The sequence below is a fragment of the Camellia sinensis genome, chromosome 11, assembly GCF_055761805.1.
Source record: "Camellia sinensis isolate YWXY chromosome 11, ASM5576180v1, whole genome shotgun sequence".
NCBI lineage: Eukaryota > Viridiplantae > Streptophyta > Magnoliopsida > Ericales > Theaceae > Camellia > Camellia sinensis.
This window is the reverse complement of record NC_138971.1, coordinates 174,970,998-174,987,002: the sequence shown is the minus strand read 5'-3', so window position 1 is coordinate 174,987,002 and position 16,005 is coordinate 174,970,998. Positions and strand designations below refer to the sequence as shown.

Here is a 16,005-nt window from a genome sequence, read left to right as displayed (position 1 = left end):
ATACTTTTAAAATTTATTTAAAGTATAATTTATTTTTATAATTTTAAAAATTACATCTAGTCTTTTAATTTTTTTAATTACTTAATAAATAGTCTATTTTATTAATAAATTATCAAATCAATTAATAATTTTTAATGATATTATAAATTTATTTTAATTAATAATTAATATAATTTTATTATTATATAAGAATACAGGTAATTTTTTTATTTTTTTAATTATTTTAGTTAAATAAAAATAAGAATCACTCTACTTTGTTCTAAATATATTCATTTTTTTATCCTTGTTATATATAAGAAGAAGTATATTTTGAACAAAGTTAAATAAAAATAATAATTATGTATAAAAAGTATAAAAAAAATAAAATGTATTTAGAGTCAAATAAAATGACAACGGCATCAAAATTCTGATAAAAAAATATTTATAATTTTTTAAATTACAAAAAATAATTTGCATTTTAAACAAACATGTATTTGTAATTTAACCCTAATAGTAATAACTCATTTTGGCCTCCGAATGAAACACACCCTTCACGTCTTCCCTCGCCGATCCCAACCCCCTCTTTCTCTCCTCTTGATTTATCTTCAAGTCAACACTACTGGTTGTCTCATATAATCTCTCTCTCTCTCTCTCTCTCTCTCTCTCTCTCTCTCTCATTCATAAAATTTTGAGATTTGTTGGAGAAAGAAAGATCGGATATGGCGCAGGACAGGTTTCTGATAGAGGTGGAGCCGGCGAAGGCGGCGGAGGAAGGGAGGCCTTCGATCGGGCCTGTTTATCGCAGTTTATTCGCCAAGGATGGTTTTCCTCCCCCGATCGGTGGAATGGATAGCTGTTGGGACATTTTCCGGTGAGCATTTCTCTTCTTCTTCTTCTCTCTCCGAAAATGAATTCCAAACTCTAATTCCTTGAATTTCTGTCAAATGCGTTTAATTATGTGTTCTAAACACTCACGTTATGATGACGAATGAGTTTTTGATTCGCTTATTGAATGTTGCATTGGTACTTTACTCTGTTTTTGATTGTTTGAATTGCCTTATGAACTCACTCTGTGTGTCACTCTGTGCATGTGGATCGTAGTATTTTTCTAGTTTTTCTAACAGATTTAGTTTGTGGAAATCAAACTGATTATTTGAATTCGGTGAATTGTGTGAAGAGATGTCACGGAGTGCTCTATACATACATACGTATAGAATGTTGCATTGGTACTCTACTCTGTTTTGATTGTTTGAAGTGGCTTATGAATTCACTCTGTGTTGCTCTTTGCTTGTTTCATGTGGATCGTAATAGTTTTTTACTTTTTCTAACTGATTTAGTTTATGGAAATCAAACTAATTATTTGAGATCGCTATTTGGAGTTTGGATGAATTGTATGAAGCAGAAACGGAATGCTCTATACATACATACGTACACTCAAATAAACTAGCCAGTGGTGTAATCGCATGTGCTTGTACATAAATTCTATTGTCTAGAGTAGTTTTAAGAAGCTTTATTGGAAGTTTCTATCGGAAAACAGTTTCTGAACCAGCTCTGTGGTTCCTCTAACTGTAAGATACAGTTGAGATGATTTTTTTTTTACAGGTTAGACTGTAAAAGAAGTTTTTCTTTTTGGTGATCTATATTCTTCTGAGTTTCTTCCTGTTTGTGTTTCTGAATAGTATTTTGTCTTCCTGTTGCAGCATGTCTGTGGAGAAATATCCTCGTAATCCAATGCTTGGTCGTCGGGAGATTGTGGATGGGAAGGTAAACATGTTATGTGTATTTGTGCATGACTTCTATTGTTGTAACTTATTTGAACTTTTAGCTAATAATTACATTTATTGCTCTCGCTGCAGCCTGGTAAATACGTGTGGCTAACTTACAAAAAAGTATATGACATAGTAATAAAAGTTGGAAATGCCATCCGCAGCCTTGGTGTTGAGGAAGTAAGTGACTATCTGCTGGTTTATTAGTAATACAGGTGTTTTTAAAATTTATATATTTCAATGTGAAGCTATCATGAGCTGAGGCTAATTAAGTCCTGCCCAGGCTGGTTTGTTCTTTCAGAGGGAAGGTTTGAATATAAACTCTATTCTGATGACTTATCTCAAGCTTATATATAAACAACGGTTTGCCTATCTCAATCTACCTTAGGTACAACAGGTCTATCATGGCTGTTACTTTGTTTTCAGAATATTGTTTTGATTTTCTTCTTGCTTTTGTTCTCCTACATATGTCTGCATTTGTTACTATTGCCTTCTTTGTGCATTTCTATTCAAACCCTCGTGCATTTATATTGCGTAGTACTATCTATTAAATTCACATCTTTCTCATTGCTAACAATTAATTTAAGTAATATATACTGCTGATACCACAAATTTTTGCATGCCTTCTCCCTGAATGAGGCAAAAGGGGGAAAATATTGAAGAACTACTATAAAAAATGTGAATTGTGTGAACCTTACTGTTTTGAATATGTTGCCTTCTTGTTTTAGGGAGGACGATGTGGTATCTATGGTGGCAATTGTGCAGAGTGGATTATGAGCATGGAGGTATTTCTTTTTCCTCTTTCCCTTACTAAAACACAAAAGAGAAATGTTATACAAATAAAAAAGTCATACATAATTTTCATACATAATGATGTAGTTCATTGTGAACCTTTCACTTCAAAATAAAACACCATTGAAGATAGAATTATTTACAATAATGGCATTGCCACATCATTATTGTCAAGTTTTTTGTATCTATGGTGGCAATTGTGCAGAGTGGATTATGAGCATGGAGGTATTTCTTTTTCCTCTTTCCCTTACTAAAACACAAAAGAGAAATGTTATACAAATAAAAAAGTCATACATAATTTTCATACATAATGATGTAGTTCATTGTGAACCTTTCACTTCAAAATAAAACACCATTGAAGATAGAATTATTTACAATAATGGCATTGCCACATCATTATTGTCAAGTTTTTTGTATGAATTTAATGTATGTTTAGAATTTTGCAACCAAAATCATGATCCTTCCTTTATCCTTTTCAATATTGTTTACTGATCTGGTTTAAAGGAAAAAAATTACATTCAATCAAAATTCAACTCAAAGGAATTCAAATTAGTTCTTGTTCAGTTGTGTTGAATAAAAATCAATCTCATTGACGAAACCCTTCTTTTCCTATTTTGTTTCATAGACTGCTGTAAGTTTCCTATGATAACCTTGTCGCCTTCTTGTAATATTTTGATTGTTTCAGTCTTGATATCCTATCTTGGATATCCTATTCATTGATTGCATTAAGGCTTTCTTTCATTGTTGCTGATATCCTTTGGCGAACTACACTTTCACCGATTAAAAAAAATGCAATAACTGAAAAATTAACTTTGACATGCGGTTATAGTGAGTTTTGTTATTAAGAATTTGTACCAATTTGGATGCAGCTTGACTCGATCTCTTTGCACATCAACTGTGCCGGAGGTAAGCTATATCTTTGAGGGTTGAGTGAAGTGCTCTCCATTGTACCTCTTTTTCTGGCTACTACTCTGGCCTCTGATCTCTGTCTTCTGTGGTGATTCCAATTTCCAAAGGATTCTTCTCTTCACCATTATGATGGCATTGAACCAATGAGACAAATTTAGATTTGTATCATAGGCAGTTTGGAAGGCTGATGGCCATTGTTCAAATTCTTAAGCATATTTTTATTCATGTGAAGATGTAGATCATCTTTAATATTTTGTTTTTTAACTCTTTAATGAAAAATACATAAGCATTTAGTTAACTTATTTTATGATCCAAAGTGGCTCATTACTAATTCTCATTGTTGACGAAATAATTTTTACTTTTTACTAATCAAAACAAGTTAACTTTTGATTGACCTACCCCTTCGAAGCCCTTCATCATTGCGGGTAGCTTTGGAACCAATCAATGGAACGATCCTAAATTGCCAAAACAATCCACAAATTGTTGTAAAATTGGTATCATAGTACAATTACAAGTGGGATTGTGTCGGATGGTGTGGGATTGTATAGGATGGTGTGGGATCATGCAGGATAGTATATGATCGTAGTAGGATCATAGGTAGCATTGCTACTAGAATCTTTGTGCTGGTGATTTTCACATTCTTTTTAATATGCGTCATCCTTATTGTTATTTTTGTCATATTTTCTAAAGAAAGTGAAATTTTACGATCCTTGATCCAATCCTACAATTTTATCCGTGAGACCATCTCACTAATCCCAAGCAGTATCCTGATTTTAACAATAGAAGCAGACCTATGCTGGCATAATCTATGCAACACCAAAAATTGAGAAAAGTATAGAGTTCTCTTGCCACCTCGCAGTGAAAGAGTAAGTAGCCCATTGATTCTTTCTCTTTGTGGCAAGTTGTCAAAGGTTAGATAGCATCAAGCACTACTGTCCACACAAAGAAAGAAACCTTGGGGTAACCTCCGCCTTCTAAATATTTTCCCAAGGAAAAGAACTACTAGATCTGCTGCCAAAATTGATTTGAATGATTTAACAGAAAATATACTATTCTCACATTTTCACCTCATCTCATCCTCTCAATTCTAAGTTAGAGAGAGTGAATTAAGTACACATTGTTCATTCATAGATTTCTTCCAAACAACGTTGTAGTTGATAAAGTATTCATGATGACAGTAATATCTCTCCCCATATTTATCTCCATTCTCTAATTTGACTTTTAAAGTCCATATCACATGTAGCCCATATGTTTCTCACTTCACTCATTCTGTACTCTTAATATGTCATAGAGAAACCCTCTGAAGAAAATTTTATGTCATCATCCATTGTGTTATAGTTTACATTGCTGGAAGTTGATCTTACTTTTTATTCTTCCTTTGTGGGTGGGTTGTATGCTGGATATATTTAGTTTTTGCGTCACTGCAGAATGTTAGTAAGGAAAGAAGAAACATGGAATTGTCATCTGGTTTTATGATCTAACAGAAAGACAGCAACAAATTGCCTTTGTCTATTCTCTTATTCCATCTCATTTTTCCTTGTGGTGTTCCCCTATATGTGGGCATTTTTTGCCACCTAGACATCATTGCTGTTATTGTTGTTATAAAGCATGTTCTGCAGTTCTTTTGAGACTTTTCTTAACACTAAAAACTAATGCAGGCATGCAATGCTCATGGCCTTTATTGTGTTCCTTTATATGATACCCTAGGTATGTACTATCTCTTCTTTTGAATCCATAACCATGCGAATATTATTATTTTCGCTTTATGTGTTTAATTAAAATTCTTCCATGTTGTATAATAGCTATTGTTAGAATTTACCATCACCTACCACCACTACCACCTCACCTACTCCACTAAACCTAACCCACTACACCACTACCACCTCACCTACTCCACTAAACCTAACCCACTACACCACTATCACCATCCACTGCACACCATCCACTACACCTACATCTATATAAGGAACCATTTGTAATAGACAGAAATGTAATCAATTCATCAATCAATATATCAAATACATCAATCAATAATACATTTATTTTTTACATGGTATCAGAGCAAGGTTGAGAAGCTAGTAATTCTGCTTCACCGGCGGGCGGCAGCCTCGCCTTGGCCGCCCGCCGGACCTCTACACATATCTTCATTCCGGACCTCAACCTATTCCATTTATTTTCTTCACATACCTTCCCATCATTGTCCAAATACTTTCAGACTATGTCTCCATTGTGAGTCTTGAGAGCCTTGAGAGCTTTACCCCTTGATACACCTGCCTGTGTCATCACCAAATCAATGTCACGTGGCTCCACCCCAGTCTCGTCAATCTCTCCCTCTTCAATGTCAACTGGAACGCCCTTCTTCTGAGCTCTATCAACACAATCACTCTCTCTGCCGCGACCATGGCAGGACTTGCAGCAAGCAATACTATTGCTGCCATTGGAGTGCCACTTTTTGCTTTTAAATTGTCATCAACACTCTTGTTTTGTGCAGCCACAGGGATGTTGATGGTGATGAACAAGCTCCAACCATCACAACTTGCTGAAGAACAGCGCAGCGCTGCCCGGTTGTTTAAGCAAAGCTATGAAAAAAATTGAAATCATTCTGGCTCTTCGCGACGTCAATCAAAATGATGTGAATGAGGCAATGGAGAAGGTTTTGGCACTTGACCAAGCATACCCACTTCCCTTACTTGGAGTCATGCTTGAAAAGTTTCCTTTAACATTTGAGCCTGCTGTTTGGTGGCCTTCAAAACTTGCCCAAAATGAAAGAAAAGTATATGAAGACAGAGAGGTTAATTTGAAGAAGAGGGAGAGGAAGGACAAGAGAAAGGCTGCAGATGCAGCTGCTGATAAGAAACAAAACGGTTCAAAGAAGCGATCTACTGCTCCTCTTTAGTCCTGTGTTTAAGCTCACCTCAGCTGGATCTTCTTGTTTCTCTTCTTTTTTCCGTCTCACTTTTCTTTGATAGAATGCGATGATTATTGTTCTCTCTCTCCTTGTTCTGTGGATAGCCTCAGGCACTCTCTCTCTCTCCACTCAAGGACACTCCCTAGCCTCAGGCTCTCTCTCTCTCTCCACTCAAGGACACCCACTCTTCTTTTCTTTAAACATAAAACCCTCTCTCATATCAGAGCCACTTTAATCATATCCACCACCATTCACCTATCTTTATCTCTTTTCTCTACAACTCTCACCCGCGCACATGCTTTCCTCCTTAATATATTATTATTATTATTATTATTATTATTATTATAAAACCAAAAAAAATAAAATAAAAAATAAAATAAATAAATAAATAAAATAAAAATATATATATATATCTATTTTTATATACCGCACACCGTTGCGGCTTTCAATTATATTCTTATTATTTCTTTCTTTCTTTTTCTTTCACATTATTTTTAATCTTTTTCAAATTCCTTTCATACCATATAGCTTTGCACACCAAACTAAATTTTATTCATCTCAGGGCTCAACCCCGATCACAATTTTACAAAAAAAAAAAAAAAAAAAAAAAAAAAAAAAAAAAAAAACCAAAAACACAACAACCAAAGATTTGTTTTCTTTTCTGCAAGCGGCCACCCACCGACCTCACTTCTTCGCCTATTCCGCCGGTCTTTTCTTCTTGCCTCCGTCCTGGGCGGCCCTTGACGGTGTTGCCTCCGTGTTTCCCACTCCACTGGGCACGATCACTCCCCCCTACTCCTCCACTACAGCATATGGCGGACCTCCAAATCGGAACATAACGGTGGCCTTCCGCTTCAGCTCCTTATTTTCCGCCTTTAGCATACTTATCTCTGCTCGCGCATCCTTATACATGCGCTGGAGCAGAGCCAGTTGGCCGTTTAAATGCTGCACCTCATTTGTCCTACTCTGCAGCCGGTGCGACAAGTTTGTGACTGCCGTCATCGTCTCCACACAGGACTTCAAAGTATACTGATTGGCTTCAATGTCAGTTTGCACTGCCATTTTTTGCTCCACCGACCGCATAGGAAAGTTCAACGGAGCAAACCCTGGGGCGCTTGGTTGAGGTTCACTGGCCCCCGCCCCAGTTATCTCTCTTGTTGACTCGTTAAGGTCTGGAAAGAGAGTGAGCAGACCACGGGAAGATGAAGCCATTTTCTGGACAACAGAGTGTTACAGAGTGTCTCTCTCAGGAATCTCTCTCAGAAAACAGAGTATTACAGAGTTTCTCTCTCAGCAAAGGAAGAATTTTTCAGAGGTTTCTCTCAGTTTTTCTGTCTCAGCTTCTGCCTCAGCCTCAGCCTCCGTCTTGGTTAAATAGCCGAGGCAGCCACGCGTATCGCGCGCCACTTGACGCCAGACGACAAACGGGCGCGCCAGCCAAGGCACTCACGTGCCTCGCCATCATATCTGGCACGCCTTTTTATGGATTGGGCACACCTTTTGATGGCACGCCTTTTGACAGATTGGGCACACCTTTTGAGGGTACGACTTTTTAGGGGTCCGACAAGACTCTGTAAACTGTCCCGACATTGATTCCGGTTAGTTTCTACAAGGGTCCGACAAGACTCTGTAAACTGTCCCGACATTGATTCCGGTTAGCTCCTTTATGGGTCCGGCAAGACTCTGTAAACTGTCCCGACATTGATTCCGGTTAGGTTCTACAAGGGTCCAGCAAGACTCTGTAAACTGTCACAACAACTGTCACAACATTGTCTGCTACAACGGTCCGACATGACCCCATAAACTGTCTTCTACAACGGTCCGACATGACCCCATAAACTGTCTTCTACAACGGTCCGACATGACCCCATAAACTGTCTTCTACATCGGTCTGACACCACCATCCAGTGTCTTCACCAATGGTCTGACACGACCATACAGTGTCTCCTATCCTTTTTTTATGTATTTTCTTGTTTTGTTCCTCTCTTCAAACTCAAGTTGGTTAGTTTCTATCCTCCTTGAGTTTGCGGGGGGCTGTTAGAATTTACCATCACCTACCACCACTACCACCTCACCTACTCCACTAAACCTAACCCACTACACCACTACCACCTCACCTACTCCACTAAACCTAACCCACTACACCACTATCACCATCCACTACACCTACATCTATATAAGGAACCATTTGTAATAGACAGAAATGTAATCAATTCATCAATCAATATATCAAATACATCAATCAATTATACATTTATTTTTTACAGCTATTTTTGTTGTATTATATATATATATGGCCTCGTTTGGGAAGTGGCTATTTTAGAGGCTTTTTGGCTTTTTGACTATTTTAGTAGGCTATTTTAGTTTTTGTGTTTGGAAAGATGGGATAGATTTTTATTTGAGTTGGTGTATTGAAAGATGTGTTGAAATGATGTTTAAAGTTAAAATGACAAATTTATCCCTAATCTCACATTTTTCAAAATAAATATAAAGGGGCGAAATGGTAATTTCCCTACTTGTCACTGTGACAGTGGTAGGCTCTGTCACAGTGACAGCACTGCCGGCCTATATTTATTTATTTATTCTTTTTTTGAGTTTTGCACCTCCGCCCTACTGTTCATGCTTTTTGGCTTAAAATTGAAATGAGGCTATAATAGCCTGAACCTGCCTTTCCCAAACAGCGCCTATATATATAATTTAATTATTTTTATTATTATTATTTTTTTGTAGTATGATAATAAATGTAATGTTGCTTGACCACTTCTCTTCCATGGTTTAGGTGCTGGTGCTGTAGAATTTATTTTATGCCATGCAGAGGTTACTATTGCTTTTGTGGAAGAGAAAAAGATTCCTGAGGTACACAAGTTTTCATTTTATGATTGGTGTCCCGACTAAGGTTGTTATGAGATATTCGTGGATGTATCTTGATCTGATTTGATGAATATGTTCAAGTTGATACCAAAATTTGGTGCATCTTCTATGTGACGTCATTTATAATTCAATACTCTGAAAGGTCCATTTCTGCCCAACTTATTGTTGTAGTTGTTTTATTGTGTTTAGTGCTAAGATGGTGGCAATAGAACAAAATATAATAGGATGTCTGGATTATGCGTCTTAATTTTTCTTCTGCCTTTTCAGGTGCTGAAAACATTTCCTAGTGCAACGAAATACTTGAAAAGTATGTTGTATTTGATACAATATTCAGTTTGCATTTGCATGCGGCATTAAGAAATAATACTGTATTCATTTTTTCATGTAGCAATTGTGAGCTTTGGCAAGGTTAGTCCTGAACAAAAAGAAGAAGTTGAAAAGTTTGGTTTGGCTATATATGCTTGGGATGAATTTTTGTTATTGGTAAGCTACTTCTGTTAATCCATTATTCATTTCATATCTGGTTGTTTTGTTAATAATTTTTTGGTTTTGAATAATGCCCATTATTGTACCACTTGAAATTTGTTTCAAGAAACTAGCAGTTATATGATTTAAATGGAAATTGATTGGTGTATAATTTGTTGAATTCAAAGCAGGGATGTTGGATGGCATACTGCACATTTTGTATTACAAAAATCATTGTATTGTGCCACTTTATTGCATTTTATGGATCCTTATTTATCTAATAATAAAGTGGTTTGAGGATAACTTAGATGATGTGCTGGAGTTGACAGCTGGCACAAGTGGTCACTGGCATTGGTGTGTTTCCATATTGCAGGCAGGCAGTCGTATTGGTTCAGGGTTATGATATAAGGTCAAAAGTCAAAATATGTTTCACTTTAAGATCCAGTTATTTCCATCGTGTTACTTCAATTACATTTGGTTATAGGATAGGTTGAGTACTATTGACTAAATCTGATGGTGCTCTGAAGTAAATTGTGGTTAAATCTGAGGCATTTTGCACTTGAAATGATGTGTGCTATATATACGTTGTCTCTAGTACTGAATGTTAATTTCAAATATTATGTGGTGCATCCCTAAAAAAAATCTGTTCTTGAATTGGAAATTTTTTATAAATTACCAACTGATCTGATACCATTTCCCCAAGGGGGGCTAAGTGTGGATGATACTTCCATTGACTATTTATTACTTCGATTTGAATTTCACCCTATCTGTTTTGCAGGGAGATGATAAACAGTATGATCTTCCAGTAAAAAAGAAAAGTGACATTTGTACAATAATGTATACTAGTGGCACAACTGGTGACCCAAAGGGCGTTCTGATTTCCAATAATAGCATTGTTACTCTTATAGCTGGGGTGAGGTGCCTGCTAGGGAGCGTTCATGAATCGGTAAGCATGTGAATCAATTTACATTCATAAATCTACGTGGCAGGCTATTTATTTGATTTAATCTAAATTATTCTGCTTTATTTAGGATTTCTTACACATCCATTTGAAAATTTTTGCAGTTGACTGAAAAGGATGTATATCTTTCATATCTTCCTCTGGCACATATCTTTGACCGAGTGATTGAAGAGTGTTTTATCAATATTGGCGGCTCAATAGGATTTTGGCGCGGGGTAATATGACTACCAATTCTTTTCCTTCCACATTAGAGTTCAATGTAACAATTCGGTGTTTCTTACATCTTCAGGATGTCAAACTATTGACTGAAGATATTGGTGAGCTGAAACCTACTATTTTCTGTGCTGTTCCCCGAGTACTGGATAGAATTTATGCAGGTAAGTTTTTTCTTTCTCAATGGATGCAAATGCGAGTTGGTACACGTTCTGAGCAAAATAGAACCTAAAAGGGACACTTTCATCGGTAGCAGATAATGAAACACAATGGCTTTAATCAACTACAGTGGCTTTGATCCATCACACAGTAATCAACTAAAATATGAAACAGTAAAAGATTTAATGTTAGTGATTAATTTTTGTGTTCTGTTTTAATTCCAAAAACATTTATGCTCTAGAAAGCATGAAACAAATTCAGTGTATTTTAAGTTGTTAAATTTTGATAATTTGTTATTTTGGTCTGCCATGGGACTATTAAAATCTGAATAGAGAACACAAGAAACAGAATGGTTAATGAGGGCAGAGTTAAATTTAAATACAATGGTGCTCATTTCAGAGGCACATAGTGTACTTTCATAATTTCATTCTGTTGCAAAACATAACTTCAAGTTTCATGCATTTTATTCTCCAACTCCGGTTCTTATTTTCAGGTTTGCAACAGAAGATCTCATCTGGGGGTCTCTTAAAAAATACTATGTTCAACTTCGCATACTCATAGTAAGTTCTACTCGACATCTCTAACCTCCTAGTAAAAGAAAAAAAGAAAAGAAAAGAAAAGAAAAGAAAAGAATAATAGGGATATGTTGTGGAATCACTTATGCACACATCAATTTCTTTTAATTTGAAGATTCTATTTTATTTATTAACCCTTTCAACTGAAGACCTTTTATCACTTCTTGAAGGACATCATCGCAACCATATATTGATTGGTCAAAAATTTGTGACTAGATATTCAATTCTTCCAAAATTTGGGTCATTTTTTTCCTTTGGAACAATTTCATGTTCTTAATTCTGTTTCTCATTGTATTTATATAACCTTGAAATTACCCTTTTAAGATCAGAACTCTGTACTTTATACTTCCTATTTCAAGTGTCATCTCATTCATCATGCATTTTTTTATAATATAGATTTTGTATTAAAAGGCACAAATCAAAAGGCGGTGCAACCCTTTATGCATCATGTGTACGAAACATAAACTGTGGCTACCCTATGTGTATCTACAGGGACTTGGATTTTTCTACAGCGTTTGCTTTAATTGTAAGGTAGCTAATTTGTTGTCATTTTGTGCTGTCTAATTTTTATCTGCATTTAAACAAATGTTGCAGCAAGCTACATAACATGAAGAAGGGGAGTAAACATGTAGATGCAGCTCCACTTTGTGACAAAATTGTTTTCAATAAGGTGGTGGACATTCTTGTAGCAGCTTTTCATTCTTCTTTTCCTCTTTTACTTTCTCATGGGACCATATATACAAAACTTAATCTTTAATATGGCTTTCGTTTCTTTTAACTCCATCCTCAGGTAAAGCATGGGCTAGGGGGAAATGTACGGCTTATTTTATCTGGAGCGGCACCTCTTGCTACTCATGTAGAAGCTTTTCTACGAGTGGTGGCATGTTGTCATGTTCTGCAAGGATATGGTATGTCGTCCTTTGAAATTTGTACATATCAATTTATGTTTGAATTATTTTATCTGCCTTTTTAGCATGTACATTTGAATTTCACTCATTCCTCCTGTTGGAAGTGGTTTTTGTTAGTTATCAGCCTATTTGAGGCAGCTTGCTGATATATGTTTCTTTGTTTCTTAAACTCCACTTGGGAATGAGTTCTATTACACTTCGCTTTGAAGGCATCTGAGAAAGTTTGATGAAATTTCTTTAAATCCATTACCTCAGTGCCATATTCCCCCTGTTTCTGCCCATGAATGGAGACTTCTACTAATTCAGCACTGGTATCTTCCATTGTATATCCATTGTCATACAGTAAACTTAAATTTTTTTTTTAATTTGTTTTCTTTCTGTGATGTAGGTCTCACAGAAAGCTGTGCGGGAACATTTGTCTCACTACCAAATGAGCTGGGTATGCTTGGTACAGTTGGTCCTCCAGTACCTAATGTGGATGTGTGCCTAGAATCTATTCCTGAAATGGGATATGATGCCCTCTCAAGCACACCACGCGGAGAAATATGTATAAGGGGCGATACCTTGTTCTCAGGGTACTACAAACGTGAAGACCTCACCAAAGAGGTCCTGATTGATGGATGGCTCCACACAGGTTTGTCTATGACAGTGTCTTTCATAATTAATTTGACATAGTGGTCATAATTTTCTTTCTTAGTCAACCCTGCCCCTAACAATGTTTGTGTCAGGGGATGTTGGTGAGTGGCAACCCAATGGGAGCATGAAAATTATTGACCGAAAGAAGAACATTTTTAAGCTGTCACAAGGAGAATATGTTGCAGTTGAAAACTTGGAGAATGTTTATGGTTCTGTTACTGGTATTGACTCGGTATGCCTCTGAACTATTGTAAATATATAAATGGAATATAAGTTTCAGTTTTGTCTCTGTGAGCATTCCAATTGTTGTCAACAAATATGGAATGTATTCGTTGTAGATATTACCAACAACGTCCTTCTAGTAATGAGAGCATGGATTTGTTTCTGATATTGTTTTAAAAGTTATGCTAGGGACACCAAACAAATTACCAAACCTCTCACATGGGTGTGGAACCCACACAAATCACATGTGTGTGGGTCCCACACCCATGTGAGAGGTTTGGTAATTTACTTGGGATCCATAGCATTTTCCTTGTTTTAATACTTCTTGATTGTTATGACATTATAATGTGGTCTTCTTTTGTTTCTGATATTGTTTGTGTAACTCTTAACCGTTAAAAGTTATTCTTTTTATGTATTACCTTACATAGGCTCTCTCTCTCTCTCACACACACACACATTTCCAGTGCGTTCTATTTTAAATTTCAATCCCTTTTCTGCTAAACTAATTTGTGCATGTTGTGTGCTTTTAAGCACAGGAAGAAACTTGACACAGGTCTCTATGATTGATTATATCTCACAAAATTAGTGTTTGCATTTACAGGCTTTTTTCCCATCAGATTTGTTTTTTGTTTTCTTACACTTACGGCACAAGATATTTGCCATAGGTTGACTTTGATGTGTGCATACTGAGGTCCAACTTATTCTTTCTTGTTAAAACTTGAGGATATCTATATACTTGGTTCATTCATGCTTTTGTGCATACTTATGGATCTGCTAAGAATGTTCTCATTTCTCACATTTGTGCACTTTTTCCTGTTGGAAACAATCCTTGGAGTGACTTAATGAATGGTCAAATCTATGCCTGTACTTTGGGGCTAGGAGATTGAGCATTTTGTTTATTCCAGAATCTTCTTGTGTTTTATTATGTCTGAATTTCAATCTCAGATATGGGTATATGGGAACAGCTTTGAGTCTTTCCTTGTTGCTGTTGTAAACCCAAATAAGCAAGTACTTGAACGTTGGGCTGAAGAAAACGGTGTACCTGGGGATTTCAATTCCCTCTGTGAAAATCCCAAGGCAAAACAAAACGTACTTGTAGAGCTCACAAGGATTGGAAAGGAAAAGAAGGTTTGTGTCTTTTACACTTCCAACCACCTCTCATTTCTACTTCCATTTGATAATTGAATAATAATCTGAGTTAGAGGAGGGGAAGAAAATGTTATTTACTTCCGGAAGATTTCTGAAACTTTTGTGATGTGCCTGGCAGTTGAAAGGGTTCGAATTTATAAAAGCTGTTCATCTTGACCCTGAGCCATTTGACATGGAACGTGAACTTCTGACCCCAACATTCAAGAAGAAGAGGCCTCAGTTGCTCAAATACTACCAGGTAGCTCTTCTTAATTCTTTCAAGGAATCTTATGGCATGCCATTGTACTATGTTCATTGACTAGACGCTTTGACCCAAAAATGTTTTGAAATATGTGAAATGTGTATTAGAATTCTAATTTTTTTCCAGTGAGACTTGAGAGGAATCGGGAGGAAATCATTTCATTGTAGAAAAATATGTATTAGAATAATCTGTGGAGAAGAAAAGCCAAAAATTGACCCCCCTCGAGTTAAAATCCTGGTTCCGCCCTTGGCCATGAGTATTTGAACATTGGAGATTTCTAGTTCACTCCATGTTGCCATCTGCCAAGCAACTAGTCCATGCAAGAACTTTTAGTTGACTTAAATTTCCAATCAACTTTTTTGGAATTTGTTAATTTGTCGTTTCTGTTTATGACTACTTTATAGTACTCTTTTTTTTTTTTTTTTTTTTTTTGGGTGGCACAGTACTAAGGGGAAATCTTTGTGTTGCATTGCAGAACATTGTTGACAACATGTACAAGGGTGCAAAGTAAGCAAACTACCTGAAGATGGTGTTTTCTAAATTTTAACAGCCCTAAAAAAGGTTCTTCATTCTTCGATGCGATTGCCAATTTTGGCTTTTTGGCATCCCACTCTTTCTTGAAACTGTATATATTGTTGGTTACTTGTATAACCTTGATGATTAGTGCTATACAAATCAACAAAACTTACCTTTGTGTTGCATTGCAGAACATTGTTGACAACATGTACAAGGGTGCAAAGTAAGCAAACTACCTGAAGATGGTGTTTTCTAAATTTTAACAGCCCTAAAAAAGGTTCTTCATTCTTCGATGCGATTGCCAATTTTGGCTTTTTGGCATCCCACTCTTTCTTGAAACTGTATATATTGTTGGTTACTTGTATAACCTTGATGATTAGTGCTATACAAATCAACAAAACTTACAAACCGATGTGGCCCCAATCATGTTAATTTATTGGATTCAGTTTAACTTTTCAAAGTTCTATTAATGCATGCCAAAACCAAATCTTGTTCAGTTCTATCGAAGCTGTGTTTTCTCTAATTATTCATCTTTCTAGTCTTTGACACAAGAAAAGGAAATTTCCATCCTTTGTGTTGAAAGATAAATTTGGTATTGAAAAGAGAAAGGTTTATTGGCTTTAGACAGGGATGGACAGATTGTTCAAATTGTATCAATTTAAAAACTGAGAGGTTTAATATGAAAAATTAGAACACCAAGGTTTAATTAAATCCTGAATTGTTCTTGTAATTCTC

At 36.0% G+C, this 16,005-nt stretch overlaps 1 protein-coding gene across 4 annotated transcripts; it reads left to right on the top strand.

Annotated features, from left to right (window-relative positions):
* The first annotated feature begins 452 nt into the window (after positions 1-452).
* LOC114261326 (long chain acyl-CoA synthetase 4) lies at positions 453-15,770 on the top strand. Of its 4 annotated transcripts, none has more exons than XM_082896375.1 (19): positions 453-850; positions 1,680-1,743; positions 1,836-1,925; positions 2,474-2,530; positions 5,105-5,153; positions 9,134-9,210; positions 9,493-9,532; positions 9,614-9,708; positions 10,469-10,636; positions 10,756-10,866; positions 10,941-11,028; positions 11,517-11,583; positions 12,193-12,268; positions 12,389-12,506; positions 12,895-13,140; positions 13,235-13,374; positions 14,310-14,492; positions 14,632-14,751; positions 15,462-15,770. In XM_082896375.1, the coding sequence occupies exons 1-19, from the start codon at positions 699-701 to the stop codon at positions 15,495-15,497; spliced, it is 1,977 nt and encodes a 658-aa protein (XP_082752501.1). In that variant the 5' UTR covers positions 453-698; the 3' UTR covers positions 15,498-15,770. The 4 variants fall into 4 exon arrangements, with proteins under 4 accessions (XP_082752501.1, XP_082752500.1, XP_082752503.1 ...); XM_082896374.1 differs by lacking the exon at positions 15,462-15,770 and adding an exon at positions 15,230-15,443 and having other exon boundaries at positions 456-850; XM_082896377.1 differs by lacking the exons at positions 453-850; positions 1,680-1,743; positions 1,836-1,925; positions 2,474-2,530 and adding an exon at positions 2,570-2,762.
* Positions 15,771-16,005: the final 235 nt, after the last annotated feature.